The sequence below is a fragment of the Gorilla gorilla genome, chromosome 5 (assembly GCF_029281585.2).
Source record: "Gorilla gorilla gorilla isolate KB3781 chromosome 5, NHGRI_mGorGor1-v2.1_pri, whole genome shotgun sequence".
Taxonomy (NCBI): Eukaryota; Metazoa; Chordata; class Mammalia; order Primates; family Hominidae; genus Gorilla; species Gorilla gorilla.
In genome coordinates, this window is record NC_073229.2 from 94,982,669 (window position 1) to 95,002,947 (window position 20,279).

At 43.1% G+C, this 20,279-nt stretch overlaps 1 protein-coding gene across 2 annotated transcripts in view; it reads right to left on the reverse strand.

Moving 5' to 3' along the window:
- B3GAT2 (beta-1,3-glucuronyltransferase 2) overlaps nucleotides 1–20,279 on the reverse strand; it is a 95,739-nt gene that overhangs the window by 17,239 nt on the left and 58,221 nt on the right. For both annotated transcript variants that reach the window (XM_019029831.4, XM_019029830.4), the window contains exon 2: nucleotides 15,496–15,640. In XM_019029831.4, the coding sequence (XP_018885376.1) occupies nucleotides 15,496–15,640 (145 nt within the window). The remainder of the gene's footprint in view (nucleotides 1–15,495; nucleotides 15,641–20,279) is intronic.

Consider the following 20,279-nt stretch of genomic DNA (forward strand, 5'->3'; position numbering starts at 1 on the left):
GGTGCATTACATACTTTTTTTTTTTTTTTTGCTTTTTTCCTTTCTTCTTTTTGAATTCATTTTGGTTTCTCTTCTTCCTCTAATTGTTGAAAAGGTTTTGTTTTATATGTATTCTACTGTGGTTACCTTTAAAATTCCTTATTTAAAATATTTTAACTGTTTAAGGAGCTTTTAAGGAACCGATATTTCTCTTATCATCATGAATTAAAGCCTCTCTCTGCCCCCGCTCCCCCCTACCTTTTTGAATGAGACTACATCTGCTAGTGGGCACCTATTCTCCCATTTCCTATCCTCTCCGTCACCAGCAGGCATTGAAATATACCAGCGTTTTTATTTGAAAACTTCATTTTCACTTTGCTTCTATTTCCGGATTCCAACAAACAGCTTTAAACTTCACAGTCATGTTAGTTACTATCCACTTTTAATCGTAAAAATTGCCACTTTTGTTGCTTACTACTTTATCTGGTACAGCAACCTTCCTATTTTTTAGTTTCTTATTCTAATTCACTTTGGCTAAAGCACTTTCCTTAAGTGACTTTGTTTTTGTTGTTGTTGTTGTTTGTTTTTTTGAGAAAAATATTTGAAATGTCTCTTTTGCCCTCACACAGACATGATTTCACAGGGTACAAAAAATCCTAGGATCCATTTCTTTTCTTCAGAACTCTAAACACCTTTCTCCATTATTCTGTATCATTCAGTGTTACAGAAAAAAACCTGATGCTAGTCTGATTTTTCCCTCCTTCATAGAGAAGCAGTTTTCCCCCTGACCCCCTGTGAATACCCTTGGGATTGTTTTATTATTAAATCCTGGCACAGTTGTTCTAAACTTAGGATTTATTCATTCATTCATTCATTCAACAAAAACATACATACCAGGCAAACTGCCAGGGACTGGGGAGAAGGTGGTAAGCAAAATCAGTCATGATCTGCATCTTAGAGTCATTATAGCCCAGGTGCAGGCTTGTCAGGGAGGTGGAATGTTGGCTAATAATGCAGGTGCACACACGGTGGTGAGTGCTATGAAGGAAGGTTGCGGGTGCTATGTGAAGAAATCTGACCCTCCAGGGTGGACCAAGGATGATTAAGCCGGACTCTGAAGGATGGTGTGGGAGAGGAAGGTGGGTCGAGGAAAGAGCCTTCCAGGCAGAGACAAGTACACGTGATGGCAGGATTGTGAGGTGGGACAGCAAGCCACTGAAGCTGAGTGCACAGAGAACACAAGGAAAATGACTTGAGCGAGGATCGGGGGTGGGGATGCCCAACCATGCAGGGCCTCGGAGGCCATGGAGAAATGAAGTGCAAGGGGAGCTGCAGAAATGTTTTAACCTGGAGCCTAACGGGTCAGGGAGCATATTATTGGGGATAAGAAATGAAGCTGTGGAGCTAGTTAGGAGGTTACTGCTGGTCCAGGTAAGAGATGACGGGGTGTGGGGGTGGGGGTGGAGGTGACAATGTGGCAGAGGAGGTAGAGAGAGAGACTGGAGTGGTAAACCGGACCGACTGTGAAGCTTTCACGGGGCAGCCGCATACCTGTACATTCTAAGAACTAAGAGTAGTGGTGGCAGTGACGGTTGGCTTAACAGCAGCTACATTTTAGGAAACATTCACAGCGAACCAGGCCTTGTTCTAGGTGCTCTGTCTGTATTAACCTGCTTAATCCTCACAGTGACCCCACTAGGTAGATACTATTACTACCATAATTTACAAATGAAGAAATGGAGGAACAGAAAGGCTAAGTAACTTGCTTAAAAGCTTACTCTGAGGAAGTAGCAGAGCCCAAATTCAAACCTGGCAATGGAATCACTCTCAAAACTCAAGTATTACAGGAACTTGTATCCTGTTTCTTTCTGATTTTTAGAGACAGGGTCTCACTCTGTCACCCAGGCTGGAGTGCAGTGGCATGATTATAGCCTCAAATCCCCTGGGCTCAAGTGATCCTTCTGGCTGAGCCTCCCAAGTAGCTAGGACTACAGCGTGCACCACCACAGCTGGCTAATTTTTTTTTTTTTTTGAAACAGAGTCTTGCTCTGTCACCCAGGCTGGAGTGCAATGGGATGATCTCAGCTCACTGTAACCTCTGCCTCCCGGGTTCAAACAATCCTCCTGCCTCAGCCTCCCAAGTAACTGGGATCACAGGCGTGCACCACCATGCCCAGCCAATTTTTATAATTTTAGTAGAGATGGGGTTTTACCATGTTGGCCAGGCTGGTGGTCTCAAACTCCTGGCCTCAAACGATTCTCCTGCCTTCGCCTTCCAAAGTGCTGGGATTACAGATGTGAGCCACCACAACCAGCCCTGTTTCTTTCTTGATATTTCATATATATTTATTTTCTAATTCTGAAACTGTTACTGAACATGCTGGATTTATAAGTCTCCTTCCACTGACATTTCTATTTCTTTGTACTTTTGCTCCTATTTTGGAAGAATTCCTGGAGGATTCTTCCAGGAGGGCTTTGGGATCCACTCCTTTGCATTGCAACCCTAACAGTATCACTGACACTTAGAGCCTCGATGCTGTCACCCTCTCACATGAGGTTATTCCAGCAGTCATGCCTTTTATTTACAGGAATCCTTGCTCTCCAATGACTCTTTCCTCATAGCTGCTGGCTCTTGTTTTATGATGCCACATCTTTTAAAATCTGAGAATGAACTCTAGATTTTAAAAGCCCTCTCTTGATTCCTATACTCTTTCAGTGGGAACTCCTGTGTCTTGGTTTACTTTTTTAAATTATCTACTCATAGTTGCAAACAGAAGTCAAGGCTGAACAGCATTGATGGCTTGTATTGGTCTTTGTTGGCAATTGCGAGAGGCTTTATTTTAGGCACACCTGTGGCCACTTTGAGCAGTTTCCACAGAAAAACCAGGGAGTTACTCAGGGAAACTCAACACTTTGGAGGGGGCTTCACCAGTGGGCTGTGATAGAGCTTTTCCCTCCATGTTAATGGGAGGAAACTGCCCAGAAGTCAGGCAGAACCAGGAGCTTACCACACAACCCCCACCTGATGTGGGGGCATTCTCTGCCATGCGAGGAAGCTGTGTAGGGGCTTGATGGCATGTGTCTGAGGCACAGCCCCCTTCAGCCCACTGGATCTCTGCACTCTGAGAATAGGGGTGTCCAGGGGCTCCCATGAGGACACCATCCTCTTACTTCTCATATGATCCCCCTCCTCTGTCTGTCTGTCCATCCAAACTTAGCCTCACATTTCTCCCAGAGGCTTCATTGTACATGTCCTTTTCTGTTTTCCAGCATGGTTTTAGATATTTTCCTACTTTCTAATCCTGATCTTTTTAATGGATGGAGGAATGTAGAAATGGTAAAACTTATTACAGTTAATTATAAAAAAGACCATACTCTGCCCCCAACCCTCAACCATTCTGGATAAATGAAGGTTTGTTATTCTTTCTCTAACAGCAGACTAAAGCTTAAGAACTCAAACTATAAAACTCTTAGAAGACAACGAGGAAAGCTTCATGAGATTGGATTCAGCAGTGACTTCTTAGATATGACACCAAAAGCACAGACGACAAAAGATCAAATAGGTATGCCGGGTGTGGTGGCTCACACCTGTAATCCCAGCACTTTGGGAGGTTAAGGCGGGCAGATCACGAAGTCAGGAGATCGAGACCATACTGGCTAACATGGTGAAACCCCGTCTCTACTAAAAATACAAAAAATTAGCTGGGCATGGTGGCCGGTGCCTGTAGTCCCAGCTACTCAGGAGGCTGAGGCAGGAGAATAGCATGAACCCGGGAGGTAGAGCTTGCAGTGAGCCGAGATCATGCCACTGCACTCCAGCCTGGGGGACAGAGCGAGACTACATCTCAAAAAATAAAAAATAAAAATAAATAAATCAAATAGATAAACTAGACTTCTTCCAAAACTAAAAGCATTAGTGCATTAAAGAACAGTATTAACAGAGTGGAAAAGGTAACCCATAGAATGGGAAAAATATTTGTAAATAGCATATCTGATAAAGGATTAATACCCAAAATATAAAGAATTTCTACAGCTCAGCAAGAATAAACCAAACAACTCAATTCAAAAATGGGCAAAGTCCAATATGACTGATATAAAAAGAGGAGAGAGCGGAGAATGCATGCCGCAGAGGAAAGGCCATCTGTGAGCAAGGAGAGGCCTCAAGGGAACCCACATGCTGACACCCTGACCTTGGACCTCCAGCCTCCAGAACTGTGAGAAAATCCATTTCTGTTGGTGAAGTCAAATAAATACAAAAACATTTTACAGAATTGTATAAAGGACTTGAATAGACATTTCTCTAAGAAGGGAGTACAAATGGCCACGAAGCACATGAAGTACAAATCAAAACCAGAATGAGATACCACTTCATCCCCATTAGGGTGGCTATTATTAAAAAAACTAATACAACAAAACAGAAGCAAATAACTATTAGTGAGGATATGGAGAATCTGGAACCTTCCTGCATTGCTGCGGAGAGTGTAAAATGATGCAGCTGCTGTAGAAAATAGTATGGTGATTCTTCAAAAAATTCAAACAAAAAATTACCTGTGATCCAACAGTTCTACTTCGGACATCCAAAAGAATCTAAAGCAGGGACTCGAACAGATATCTGTGCACCAATGTTTATAGCAACATTATTCACAGTAGCCAAAAGGTGGAAACAACCCAAACGTCCATGGCTGTATGCATGGATAAATGAAATGTGGCCTATACGTAACAATGGAATATTAGTAGCCTTAAAAAGGAATGAAATTCTGATACATAATATAATATGAATGAACCTTAAAGATATGCTCAATAAGCAAAAAAAAAAAAAAGGGACAAATATGATTCCACTTATATGAGGTACCTAGAATAGTCTAATTCATCGAGACAGAAAGTAGAATTGTGGTAACCAGGGGCTGAGGGGAGGGGCAAGTCAGGAGTTATTGTTTAGTGAGCATAGAATTTTGGTTCAGTGATGGAAAAGGTGTGGAGTTGGACAGTGGTTATGGTTGCACAACAGTGTGAATGAATTGAATACCACTGAACTGTCCACTTCAAAATGGTTAAAATGGTAAATTTTATGTTATGTATATTTCACCACAATCAAAACACAGATTAAACTTGCATTCCCAATGAATACAGGCAATCTTTTTATTTATATTGTTGCTGGTGTTTTTCAGTTATTATGATTAAAATATTCCTGTCCTATGCTCAAATTCTCTTCTTGCTTGAGCAATGGAAGACGTATTTTCTATGGAAGTGACTCTATTGAGCGTTCCCAAACTCTGTCATGAGGTTATCCCACCTGAGATGGACACAGGGGGTGGCCTGGGAAAGGACTGTGACCACTGAGGGACGATAACGAGCCACAGGAAGGAAATAGGAGTCGCTTCTGATCACTTTCGCCCGCCGCTCTTACTCCCGGGTGCACTTCGGGATCACCTCAAGACTCAAAAAAAAAAAAAAAAAAAAAAAAAAGACCCGCAACCACACAAATACCAGGCCTCACCCTCAGAGACTATATGGTCTCTTTGCTCCTAGGTGGAGCTCAGGTGTGGGTGTTTTTTCAAAGCCCCTTGCCATTTTGATGCGAAGCCATGGGGAGACCCGCTGAATTAGACCCTCCTCAGAGAGCTCTGGCGTATACAGCTCGGCATCCCCCTTTACACCTCCACCATTAAATAATGGCAATGTTGTCTCAGAAGCGAGAAGGTTTAAATCTTAATTTTGATAATCCTTACACTAGAAAAGGAAAACATGTTAAAATTCATGAATTCAGCAAACATTTGTTCAAGCTATTACCATCAGGGACTGTGCCCGGCCTGGAGATGCAGGCAGACCCGAGCGCCCTCCTAGCGTACGCCCGGGCTAGCAAGGCGGCCAGGGGCAGGGAGGACACTGACATGAGCGCCACCTTGTGGAAATATTCATAAATGCATAAGCCAAGGATTCTAGGGGAAAAGGTAGAAAGGGGCATCCACGTGTGATGGAAAATCACGAAAAACTTCCCAGAAAAAGCGATTCCTGCCTCATCAATGAGTCTGGAAGAGTAACTGGAAATTAGCTAGGCAAACGTGAGAAGAAAAGTGACATTCCATATCCTAGGCTGGAGGGCAGTGTGTGCCACTCTTGGTTTAATCAGGCCCATCAGCTTAGGGCAATGCCGACTGACCACAGCGGTTGGCCTGAGGGATTTAAAATTGAGGTGAACTGATGTGCAGAGTGTTTGGGGTCAGGGTGATTACAGCTGCTCAGGGAGCCCAGGAAGAATGCCTGCAAGGCTTAACTTCTGAAGCCAGTGCAGAAAAATGTGTAGTAGTCACAGCAAACAACCTGCATGCCAAAGAGAGAAGTGGTCTGCACCCCGCCACCCACGTTAGCAGTGCAGGGCAACAACCCTTAATCCTAACTATTTACATGAGTAAAATAAATAATACCTCTTTAATAGATTCTAGATGAAAACTATTACCTACAGATGCTCTCCTAGGGACTCTTAGGAAAGTCGAGGTGGTGAAAAAGGACATTTGCCCCCTTGTGACTTGATTAGAAAGCATGAGAATCATTCTTTTAAATCCTTCCCTATGTGCCATCAGGAATTTGCATACTGAATACTTGTCTCGTGGTCTACATAGACTCACCTACAGGGGCAAGCGGCACTCACATGGCACCAAATGCCTTGCAAATCTCAATGTTACAAATGGCATTTTCTTCTGAAAGCTCAAGTGCTGTTTGTTTAGTTTTTCAGCTGGGAAATTTTAACAATGAACACATATCTGCTCCTAAACAACTCTTTAATGATCTTTTTTGGCTTTGATTTTCTCCTGTTGATCACTCTCTTTTGGGGGTATTTAATCTAAAGTAAGGGCTAGCGTTTATCTCAGCATGCCATCCTGCATGCTGAGCCAATTCATTGAATGATAATGAGCACAGGTCCACCCGCCAGAAGAGAAATGAAGTTCATCATGAGCCCACAGCGGAGTTCAAATGTTCTTAAATACTACCGTTAAGAGTGATCTCACAAAGCTACAAGTGGGTGCAGATTCAAATATTCACAGAACAGCAGGAACTTCTGTATGTATTCATTTTACTTCAACCTCAACACAACCCAGAAAACTGGTGCAATGATCCGTAATCTACAGGTATTAGGAAGAAACAGATATTCCCCTAGATCTTCAGGCTGCACAGCCTGTATGTGTCAGAGCAGGACCCGAGGATGAGTGATTCTTCCACCCTACAGCTACCTGCATGGACCTCACCACTGTGATAATCAAACAAAACACTGACCTAATTCATCAGAATAAATGTGTGAGCCAGCTGAACCCAAAGGCACAGTCTTGTTTCTTGGTTAAGAGTGACATTCACCAAGTGTCTACAATGTTCTACTCCTGGCTGCTTTGCACGTGATGTCTGATTTTGTGAAAAATTTCATTTTCCCTGTTCTGCAGATGAAGAAACCAAGAAACTGTTCTGCAGGCTCAGAGACCAAGAACTCAGTGACTTGGCTGTATGTGGGTGAGTTGGAGACCATCTCTGTAGACACACTGACCTGACTCTGAATCCCAGACAACTCACTTAGCATACCTAGGCCTCGGGCTCCTTATATGTAAGTGGGGATAATAAAACTAGCAAAGCCCTTGCACAGCTGAGTGAGGATTCATGAAGAAAGAACACAGAATGCTTCCAAATGCCTGATGCTTGGTAAATGCTAAGCAAACAATATATAATTATTGAGTCTGCTGGACATCCCGATAGAAAGGAAAACTTCAGGTTTTCAAAATTTTTAGTCCTGGAATGAATGTTTTATTCCATTGAAATCTTGAGGGTATCTCCAATATGTAAATGCAGAGCTGCTAGAATTGAGGTGGACAGAGGCCTGGAAACCCCTCTCCCCACTTCCCCTTCAGCCCTGAAAGGCCTCTGCAGAGCCCTCCCTCTCCACGTCCACCCCACCTGACCCCACTGCCAGCTGCTCCAGAGCAAGCACCCTGAGTATGAGCACACAGATGCACATGTGCTCCTTGCCCCACACGCCCACCTCTACCCAGCACAGCCCTGGCCACAGCACATGCAGACAGGACCAGACACAGTACTGTGGGCATCAAATCCCTGCAAGTCTCTAGACTGCACCATGTTCTAGAAATAGATTAAAAACTGAGTGGCAGGCTGCCTATTGCCCCAACACTCTGCCACCTGTCCCTGTGGTTCTATAAGTTGTTGGGACAGAATTACCACCCCCTGGCAGCTGCAGTCCTCTCCCAGTGACAATCACACTGTACCAACCCAAGGACAAAGTCCCAAGCTGGTCCCTAGATCCTGCACTAAAAGGTACCACATGACACATCAAGTCACTCTACTGAGAACATTCAGTAACTTTATAGTTCTCATAGAAAACATTCATGCATGGAAAACAGCACACTTAAATCACGAATGACTCCAAAGTGGCAGGAAGACAATTCCCTCCATTTTCTTGCAGTATTTATATTCATGAAGCAAAGCAAAACGTCATTAATTTTGACTGCTCATTTGGCTTTGATGATCATCTGATCCGGGCTGGGCTGAAGCTGATCACAGCATTATCTACTGAGAAAAGGTCTGCCAAATAAATTAACCCAGGCAAAATTCCTTGTTGTCAAACATTGAGATGAAGGAGACCCAGAATAACTGTCATTCCCATGTCCCTGCAGAGAGCCCACAGAAAGCAGGCTTCAGCAACCTGCCCAGAGTGATCCCTCGACCCCCTCCAGTTTCATGGTCATCATTTATAATAATTTTTTAAAGGTTTGCCTGGTAAACTTGTAGCGGGGACAGCTGCTCTGGGATAGTGCAGTCACTCAGCCCCACTCACAGGCTGGGGCTAGGGGAAACCTGGGGCTGGGATTGGGCAAGGAGTGGAGGGCAGGATAGTCCGGCTTCTGCCTACAGGAAGGATGCATTCTGGGAGTTGGGGTGGCGGAGCCTCAACAATTATAATGAGAGATGTACAACCACTGTGACAAGGTGCAGAGGTATGGGAGGCTAAGAGAACAGCACATTATAACACAGGAGGAGCTATCTTAATTAAAGTGTCAGCAAAACCTTCCCCAAGAAGGCAGCCTTTAAGCTGAGATTTGAAGGATGAGTAGGGCTGAACGAGGAAGGAGCATTTCCAGGCAGGGGCATCAGTGCAGGCCCCAAAGGGAAGAGTAGAATGTGCTGGAGGAAGTGAGCTCTGCCCACAAAGATTGAGTAGAGGGGAACAAGAATAGTAAGGTGGGCAGGGGTGGGCCGGGCAGGGCCTGGCAGGTGCCAGTGACAAGGAATTGTTTATTCCAAGAGCATGAGTAGCCCCTGAAGAGCTGTGAGCAAGGGACTGCCAAGAATCCGGTTTGCATTCCTGAAAGATTCCTCCTGCTTCGAGGTGGAGTGGACACGGGAGAGGGCAGGTACGGATACAGGAGGCCCAGCCAGGCGTGATCACTGTCTTCCTCACTCTCAGCCTCGACACCCTCCACCGGGACAACACACCCACAGTGAATCCTGAGCTTGAAAACTTCAGTCAGGTGATGTGATTTTTTTTTTTTTCCTAATATGCAGACTCCTATTTTACACAAAATAGGTGTTCTGGTTAAAAGAATGTTTTAATTACCCAACATCACTGTATTTTCTACACATAAATTACGACTCGAAGGATAATACAAATTACACCAATTAAAATTAACCAAACTTAAATTTAATACATCATTTATCACCATACCATACAACAGAAAAAGGTGTTAAAAAGATCTAAGTGTCTGCTGATTTATGAGTATAATCTGAAAAGGCTGTTAAAATTTTATAAGTCCCTAATAGCTGTGGTATTTAAGACCTCCTCTCACCTCCCAGCCCCCTACGGGCTCATTACCCAGATGGCTGCCTGAGCCTCCAGGCCCAGCCCTCCTCCCCCATTCATCCCACACTGCCAACATGTGGTTCTCAAACTGTATTTCTAATCACATCAGTCCCCTACTTGAAAAATGTCAGACTCTCCAATGTCCACAGAAATGAAGAAAAACTTCTCATCTTAGCACTCAGTCCTCACTATCTGACCCCAGCTTGTCCTTCCCAAGAGCTACACATACCCTGGGATAACTTGTTCCAAAAACACACCCTGCCCATGATCCCTCCCTACCCTGGCCTGGGCCTAGCATGGAAGGTGCCTCTTAGATGCCATCTCTTCCCAAGACCTTCCCCGAAACTCCCCCAGTGGCTGTGGTTTTCTCTTTAAACGTAACCCCCAATCATTCCACTTGTACTCATTTTCGACCCCACGATATATCTGCCATGCTCTTGTAGACATTCTCTCTCTGCTAGATACAAAACTCCTTGAGGCGAGGGGCTGCTACATTCAGTGTGTGTGGAATTCAGCCAAATGTCACTTCTCCCTCTATTAACATTTGGTGGACGGTCAATTCCACCAACTGGCCCCTCCACCTTCCCAGCCCTTGGCTTCCTTACTTATCTCACCTTTTTTCTGGGAGTCAGAGGTGACTCTATCTAGGTGAACCTGTCCATCTAAGGTCTTGATCTCCCCTCATTTCCTCTCCTTTGGGACTTTCAACACTTATCACTTCTTAAAACTTCAATTTCTCCCCCTCCATCATTAAAAAAGAAGAAAAAGCTGTTATACCCCTAGAAACTGCCACCATCTGTCTTTCCTACTCATTTGCTGCCGCATTTCTTAAAAGAGTTGTCTCCTGGCCCTCCTGCCTCCTAGTCATGCTCCCCACCCCCACTGTCCACCCACTCGACACAAAAGTCAGGGCTTTTAAGCCTCCATTGAATAGAAACTACCACCAACTGGAAAGCTGGTGATAGGCCATAGGCGAGGAGGAGTTGGCTGCCGACAGAAGACAAGTATAACCAGGTGCACCGCCTTACACAACCTCAGTCCTTAGAATCAGAACTTGTCAAAATCACACAACCCTCGAGTTGGAGGGGACCTCAGTGGCCATTGCACCCTTCCTCTTCCTAACCCATACCTCCTGGCCACTCATCATCACAACATCCTTTCAAATCCCTGTCCAGCCAAGACAGAACCTCCCCAAGCCTTTCCCAGATCAAATCTCTCCCCCTCTGATCCATTAGAAACCTAATTTTTTTTTTTTTTTGAAACAGTCTCCCTGTGTCACCCAGGCTGGAGTGCAGAGGCGCAGTCTCGGCTCACTGCAACCTCCACCTCCTGGGTTCAAGTGATTCTCATGTCTCAGCCTCCTGAGTAGCTGGGATTATAGGCATTTGCCACCATGCCCAGCTAATTTTTGTATTTTTAGTAGAGACGGGGTTTCACCATGTTGGCCAGGCTGGTCTTGAACTCCTGACCTCAGGTGATTCACCTGCCTCAGCCTCCCAAAGTGCCGAGATTATAGGTGTTAGCCACCATGCCCGTCCAGAAACCTAACTTTGCTCAGACCATTCTGCTTCCAGCGGTCTTTCTCCCATACTCACCAAGGGTCCTCCTCTTCCCACATCCAACAATGGAATTCATCATTCATCCACCCCTTCTCTCCAGTGACCTCGCCACTGTCCACCCTAACACCCTCTTGCTGGGCCTTGTCTCTTTCCCTGGCTCCTCCCCTGCAGTCACTTTAAATGCCTGCCCCCAGGATGCAATCCGAGGCTGCCACAGAGTCTCCCTGTGGGAGCACATCCATCCCCAGGGCTTCGACACACCCTGGTCCACAGGACTCCAGACCAGAAAACTAAGCTTTCCTAGACTTCACCTGTATGAGGAAAAGGCACAGAAGACCTGTATGCTCCCAGCCTACTCCTTCCACCTGGCTCTGCTGGCCTGTGTGTCACTTCATTTGGCTGGTCCTGACTTGTACTCTTTACAACACTGACTACAATGATAATTTGTATAATTACAGCACTCTCCTGAGTTCTGTGAGTCATTCTAGCAAATTAGCAAACCTGAGGAGATTGTGGGAAACATCCAGTGCAGTCAGTTGATCAGAAGTGCAGGTGGCCTGGGACTCTCCAGCGCGTGGGGGGCATGTGAAATAAGGGCAGTCTTGTTGGAGACTGTGCCCTCTAACCTGTGGGGTCTGCACCAACTCCAGGTGGTGTCAGAATCTAATTGCAGTACACCTAGTTGTGTTTTTAGCAGAATAAAGTACCTACTGTGTGCCAGCAACTCAACTGGGAACTGCATATACTGTCATTAATGGAGCACCGTGTCCCACGGGCCACATCCTAGAATTAATAATAAGGCACATGCCAATGTTGAAAATTCCTAATAAATATCTGTTTTAAGTTCTCAACTTGAACAAATCTACTCCTCCTGGTGAGGGTGAAGATTGATTTAAGCTCAGTTCTTTCAAGCAGTCGTTCTTACTGACACCTCCCTGGAAGTGGCTGAAGTGAGTCTGTCACTTGAAATTAACTGCCTCCCTTCAAAACAGAGCTAAAAACTTTGGTGGACTTCCTCACTTTTAGCCAATCCTCAGATTCCTGAGGTGTAGGAATTGAATTCTGAGGCACAGAACAGTAGAAACCCCCCAGGGCCTCACTGGCTTGGCAGAGCTATGTGGCTACTGGTCAGCTTTGAAGCCAACTGCACACCACCAGTGGGGCTGCCTCCAGTGTTTTCTTTCCATCTTGTGGGCAGGCATATTAATTTTTTTAAGTAGTAATCATTATTTTAAAAAATATCCTCCAATGGAACAGAAATAATCTTAATTCTGCCATTATGGTTGTAAACATAAGATTATTTCAAGAACAATGTTTCATGTCACCTGAGAGCAAAATTTCAGTATCAGGCAAGTTCAACATGGCAATAAAATGACAGTGTAAGAACCACTAGAATGACACGAAACATCGCAGTTTCAATGTTTGATACTCAAATGAGTTTCCAGTGATGGGCTGTGTGATGACCTCACAGAGATACAAACAGGACAGGCTCTGAGGGGCTTCTACTGAATGTGCTCAAACCCACAAATGTTCCATTTGGGCTCTTAACCCGCTTTGCAAATGCAAGACAGACCCAGGCTCCAATATGGTGCTCTCACTTGACTATCACAGAGCATTTTCAAAGTAGAGCTCCTCAGACTGTCCTGGCCACAGCAGGGATGTGGGTCTCCTACCTCTTTCTCCCCTTCTAGAGATTGTGTGTGTGTGTGTGTGTGTGTGTGTGTGTGTGTGTGTGTGTGTGTGTGTGTGTGCGCGCATACATGTAACTTGGAAATGAGGTGGGAAGCACCAATTGAACATGAAGGCCTAAAAGGTCTTTTCCCTCTTCCCAGAGAATAAATGAATTGTATGTGGAATCTAAACAAAGCCACAAATTTTTAAGTTAGAATTAGAACAAACTGCCTCAAAAACAGAATAACTATCAACCAAATTACTTACACTTAAAGACTTCCAAAAATATCAATAATTTACTGAAAGCTAAGATGCAAAGCAAGTTCATGTGTGAAGTAAAAAAAATTATTTAGTGTGACAAAAGTTGTCTCCTTAGAGACAGTTTATTCCTATTTTAAAACCATGATAATGAATACAGAGCAAGGAAATAATTCATATCTTATTATGATGGGTATGTTTTTAATATGCTTTGAAAATATACTGAAATGCTTAGAAAAATCCAAACATTGGTCTTGTCATGGAAAAAAGAATTCCCACAGAATTTGGCAGTCCTAGCTAGGCCAGCCCTAATGCACAAACACATACATCTTTAATTTTAGAAATATCAGTGTGACCCAAATTCTAGGGGAACCAATGCAAATATTCAACAAGTCTATTTGATACCTGATCATCTACATAAAGTTCCTAGATTAAAATCCAGGAAGAGTTACCCAAGTTGCCCTCACCTTGCATGATCCATGCAAGGAAATGGGCAGACATCCCACGTGTTAAGGAGATATGTCTGGGAAGTCCGTGTTGAAACAAGGCTCTGGGAAAATCTCAAGCAAAAGTCTGTCTGCGGCTGCTTGAGCAGTCACAATCCTCACTTAGAAGCCCAAGCTTGGGCTCTTACTTGAGAGTTCCAAGGTGGGAGGTCAGGAAAGGAGGGCTGCACTGGAGGGCCCTGGTGGTCATCTCCGGCAACTGCCTCACTTTACACAAGAAAACTACGTCCCAGAGAAGCAGAAGGACTTTCCCTAATGTTGTCTAAATTTTCTGCTCTAAGGTACACTTCTGGTCAGCAAGAAGCCTGATTTTCAAAAGATACACTATGCCCCGTGTTTTCAGGGCCATGGACTCTGAGCGGGTCAAGGGCAGGCCTCTTTCGAGGGTCCTCAGGACCGTCCAAGATGGCTCTGCTGCCTCTCCTTCTGCCTCCAGGTGGAGACCTAGGCTGAGATGCCAGCTCAGTTCTGGAGCTGCAAGAACTGAAGACCAAAGCAAACAGCTGGAGTAACGGAGGGATGGAGAGGTCAGGGGCCTGAGACGTGGCCTGGCTGAGGGCTGGTGCTGTGGAGATGTGTGTTAAATGTTGAGTAAAAATCTCCTATTTGTCCTCTCCCACGATGCCATGTGACAAGACCCACCACACAGCCGTCCATGAGCGCTGTGCCCCTCAGATGACTCCTGGTATTCTTTGTCCTCTGGCTCCCTCAGATTTATAGTATTGTCAGAATAAAAGTGATGAATCCAGTTCAGAAGACAGCCTCCATCCCATCAGAATTCTGAAGGCGGAGATCTTGACTACGGCTGGGAAGTATGCACAGAAGATGCGGCAAGCACAGGCTGGCAGCCCGACAGAGCTGTGCTTCAGAGCTCAAGATTGATGAGATCAATTTTGAAGCCTTTCTGCCTTCATTTTTAAGAGTATAGATGTCACCGAATTTTTTTTTTTTTTTTTTTGCCTCTGAGCCTCATGTTTCAAACTCCATCCTTTCACAGTTATCACAGGCATCATTTTCTATAACCCATAGAAAATGAGTTGTTTTATGATAAAGTAGCATTTTAGAACGTGTGGTCCTACTGCAGGGCTAATTCAATTCAGTTTGTTGTTCAGGGAATAAAAACTTTAAGACAGTTATACTCAATAAATTCTTGAAATACCAGAAATCTAAGTTTATATTTTAGTATTAAATATATCAATAAAGCACTAAACCTACAATAAGCATTAAAATGACTTGTCAATTTTTATATCATTGTTAAATTTATCAATAAACATGATGTATTTTAATATATCAGTCTTCTAGAGAAGGGAGTCAAAAGGTTCCAGCTAACAGACCCCTGGGAGGCAGGAGCCAGGTCTAGCTCTCACCACCGAATCCCCAGTGGCCAACCCAGTAGCTGCCACGTAGACGCTTGTGGGATAAAGGCACAGACAGGGGACAAAATGGAACAGAAAGGGCATTTTCTAATCACCCTCCAAATCAATTTCCACTTGATCTAACCAAAGAGCCTATTTTGAAGGTTTAAATATTTCATCTCCTGAATATGATATGATGTAGGGTTTTATCCAAATTTGTCTTTTAAAGCTTCCTTCATCCAGTGCATCTTTATAAACAGGAGCATAAGAACAGTCCAGCAGGAACAAATGTCATCACCCACACTGCTCACCTGCCATGTCGATGGCAAAAGGCCTGTCTGCTCTCCAGCCGGTGTACCAGCCAACAACTTTGCCGTTTTCCACCAGCGGACGTTCGTAGCGCCGCCCACCAACCAGGCCCACAGGCCAGACGGAGACCTTGCGAGTGGTTCGCATCTATAAAAAGGGAAAAGACATGTGTTTTAAGTTTCCTTAGGAAAAAGAGGGAGGAAATGAATGTGATCTATGTAGAAGAAGTAGGGCTGGTAGTGGTATAAGATTTCAAAAGCTGAAGGTTTCAAAACAGAATCCTTCTGCTGCTAGAGTATGGCCCCCATCTGTTAGGCTGGCTGCTGTGCCATGATCTCTACTCGGTCATAAATTGGGCTAGGGCTCAAGGTTTAGGAGAAATAAAATGGTTGTCAATATCTGGACATCACTGATTTGAAGCTAAGTTGCAACTATCAGATATTTTCCTATTTGTTTCAAAGTTGAATCTTTAAACAATACTTCTATCTTCCGAGGTGAGAAAGTTTAATTCCCCTTTAGGAAACTTCATTACTCAGGAAGAACAAAAACTTCACTCAGAGAAGTCACAGGAGCGTCCTTTCTCTGACTTTTCTATTGCTATACATACACAGAATTCTTGGCTGGGGACATTAATAATGGGATCCAGATACAGACCTGAACCTGGCTTCTTCCAGAGTGATAAAAAGAAACACACACCCTAAACATTTGCCTGCCTTTCAAGGGCAATTGGGCCAAACTAGAGACCGTTGGAATCGCTTGTCCTTGTTACACACAGTGGAATCCTGGTTAAATATGATGCTCAACTGAAAGTTACTAGCTGGATTTCTTTAAGGGGAAAGAGATGCCCACAAGAAAGCCTGCTGATATTAGGCAGCACTGTAGGAGAAAATCGCTACCACCACCTTTTTCCAGGGCTCATGCTGAACAGCTCAAAAGGCATCTTAGCATAAACTAGAAAAAGGTGCCCCTTTCTCGGGCAGACACATCCCATGCTGGAGCCCATAGCTTGGCAAAGTACAAGCTGGACTTAAGCTCCACGCACCCTCACAGCTGGGTGTGCCTTGGACGAGGTATAACCTGCACAACTGCATGAGGTGGTCTTGTTGTTGAGGTAATCATAATTTCAACAGCAGTGCTTTATCTTTTATTTGCTATAGAACTGAACTGGGTCATAATCAGTTAACCAGTGGTTAAATAATGATCATCAACCAAGGAATTTTTTATGAAAGGAAAAAAATGATATACCTGGGAAAGATTTTCAAATACAATAGAAATGAAAGTCACAATATTAAAGAGTAAAAATAATTAGAAGCTCCCATTAGCCAAGCTTCCCGGTTTTACTTATTATTATCCTACCTTGTTCCAAAAAGGGGATTTTTTTTTTTTTTTTGGAGTCAGAGTCTCACTCTGTTGCCCAGGCTGGAGTGCAGTGGTGTGATCTTGGCTCACTGTAATCTCTGCCTCCCGGGTTCAAGTAATTCTCCTGCCTCAGCCTCCTGAGTAGCTCGATTACAGCCACCCACCAACACTCCTGGCTAATTCCAAAGAGGGGATTTAAGGGTATGAAGCATTCCAGGTAATGAGGTTCTCACTGCATTGGTCTGCCTCAAATCTAAAGTTACTATTTTTTATAGTCTCATCATTTTTTCAATAAACAAACTGCGACTGTCTTGTGCTAACTCACACTAACTTTTACAACTTTTTTTTTTTTTAACAAGCTGAGGTACAAGTGACTGCAGAAAAGTGTTAACAAGCCTGAGACTTTATCTAAAGCCTTATCTTTAGAAAGGTCTGCTTGCAAGGCTTGCCCTTGGCTAGTGTCCGGGAACACAGCTTTTGAAACATTTCCTACCCTTATAAGGTTATTTTATCTGTCTGGGGCACTGAACAACTGCTTTCCTTTCAGGAATATGAAATATTGGTGGGCAAGAGTGCCTATGTGACAAGCCCTGAACAAAAACCCTGAACTCTTGAGTCTTAAGTGGGTTTCCCTGGGTATAATCATTGTACGCCTGTGACTACATTTTCACTACTGGAGAGGTGGTGTGCTGTGTGTGATCTCAGAGGGAGGGAGGGAACACAGAAAACCCGCACATGGATTCCTCTGGACCCTGCCTGATGTCATTTCCCCTTACTGATCCACCTGTGTATCCTTCTACGTCAGTGTAATAAGTCTTAGCCCTAAGAACGACTATATGCTGAGTGCTACAGGTCCTAGTAAACCACCAAACAGGGTTGTCTTGGGATCCCTGAAATACTAATATAGAATAAAATGCGCTTTTTAAAGTCTAAAATTAGACACATTTTGACATATGTATATAGCCATGAAGCCATCACCACAATGAGTATAATTAACACACCCAGCACCCCCATAAATTTCCTTGTGCTTTTAATCCATTTCTGCAGTCCCTTTTTATATCACCCATCGCCAGGAAACCCCAATCTCCTTTCTGTAACTATACATTAGTTTGCATCCTCTAGAATTTTGTATGAATGTAACAATTCAGCATGTGGGGTGTATGTGAATGTGTGTATGTGTAAATACAGCTTCTTTCATTTGGCATAGTTATAAAGAGATTCATCTACCTGTAATGTACATTAATAGTTCCCTCTTTTATTTTGCTGGATGGTATTCTATTGTGTAGTTCATACCACAGTTTACACATTCACCTGCTGAGGGACATTTGGGTTGTTTCAAGCTTTTGGCTATTACAGATGAAGCTGCTACAAACTAAATACTTGTTTACAAGTTTACGTGAATTTCTTTCTCTTTTTTTTAAGATAAATACATAGAAGTGGAATGGCTGGATCATGCACTAGGTATACATTTAACTTTTTCAGAAACTGTCAGATTATTTTCCAAAGTGCTTCTGCCATTTTACATTCTCATCAGCAGTGTAAGAGACGTCTAGTTCCTCCACATCCTCACCAACACTTGGTATTGTCGATCTTCAATTTCAGTAATTCTAATACATACTACTAATAGTGGTATCCCATTATAGTTTTAATTTGCATTATTTTAATGACTAATATGCTTACTGCTATCTGTATCTCTTCTTTGGAAAAAGTCAGTTCAAATCTTTCGCACATTCAAAAAAAAAGGTTTTCTTACTATTGACTTTTGAGAGTTATTTATATATTCTGCATACAAATCTTTTATATGATGTATAAATATTTTCTCCCACTCCGTGGCTCATCTTTTCATTCTTATAACAGTGTCTTTTGAAAAACAGAAGTTTTAATCTTAATGAAGCCCAATTCATCTATTTGTTATTTTATGGATCACGCTTTTGATGTTCTACTTAAAATATTTTTGTGGCTCTGCACGGTGGCTCATGCCTGTAATTCCAGCACACTTTGGGAGGTCGAGGTGGGCAGATCACTTGAGGTCAGGAGTTCGAGACCAGCCTGGCCAACATGGTGAAACCCCGTCTCTACTAAAAATACAAAAATTATCCAGGTGTGGTGGGGAACACCTGTAACAACAGCTACTCAGGAGGGTGAGGCATGAGAACTGCTTGAAAATACATATATATATATATATAATATATATTTGCCTAATCCAAGGTTACAAGGGTTTTCTCCTCCTTTCTACAAGTATTATAGTTTCAGGTAATATATTTAGACTATGATCCATTTTCAGTTAATTTTTATATATGGTATGAGGAACTGATTGAAGTTCTTTTCTTTTTTTGTATATGGATAACTAATTGTTCCAACTATATCTAATTGTCCTGGAACAACTGAGCTGCCATTACAACTTTTTCAAAAGTCAGCTATGCATATATGTATGGGTTTATTTCTGGATGCTCTAATCTGGTCCATTGGTCTCTTCAGTGATCTTAATACCAATGCCACAATATCCCGATTTACCATAGCTTTATAATAAGTCTTATAATCAGATAGTATTACTCCTCCAACTTTATCCTTCATTTTCAAAGTTGTTTTGACTGTTATAGATCCTTTTTATTTCCACATGAATTTCAGAGTCAGTTTGTCAATTTCAGCAAATTCCGATAGAGATTGCATTGAATCTATATATTAATTTGGTGACATCTTAACAATATTGAGTTTTCTAACCCATAGACATGATCTCTCTACATTTATTTAGGTCTTTAATTTCTCCCAGCAATGTTTTGATGATTTAATTCTTGAATCAATATTAACATTTAATGCTTTTGTATCCTAGGTCTTCCCCATAGGTGGCACAAAAACCCAGGAAATTTACTAAAATTTTCATAAAAATATAATCCCCCCCACCTCCCCAACTCACTCCAGCTTCAGACTCCTCTTTCCTGACATACTCAGAAAGTAAAAATATTTCAAATTTTTGGCCTTAGATGTTAAACATGGCAAACACAGAGAAACCAGGTTAAACCTAATACATACTTTTACAAAATTAACAGAATGGCTTTATATATAAGGCAATAACAATAGTACTGTGGGTTTTTGGGTAAGATGATCTTCTTAAAATGGCCATGATTTTTCAGCTCCTAAACTGCTTTTGCCCAGAACGCTAAATATTCAAATCTGTGAAAAACTGGTGGGAAGACCCATCTGACACCTCTGTGCTCCCTTAAGAATGTATAAGATTGTGCCCTGCACACAGCAGGTATTAAACAACTCTTGGCAAGTGTTTAAATACTAATTAGTCATTTACATATGGGCCCATTAGCCAGGTGTGGTTGGTGGTGTGTGCCTGTAGTTCCAGCTACTTGGGAGGCTGAGGCGGGAGGATTGCTTGAGCCAGGGAAGTAGAGGTTGCAGTGAGATGTGATTGCACCAC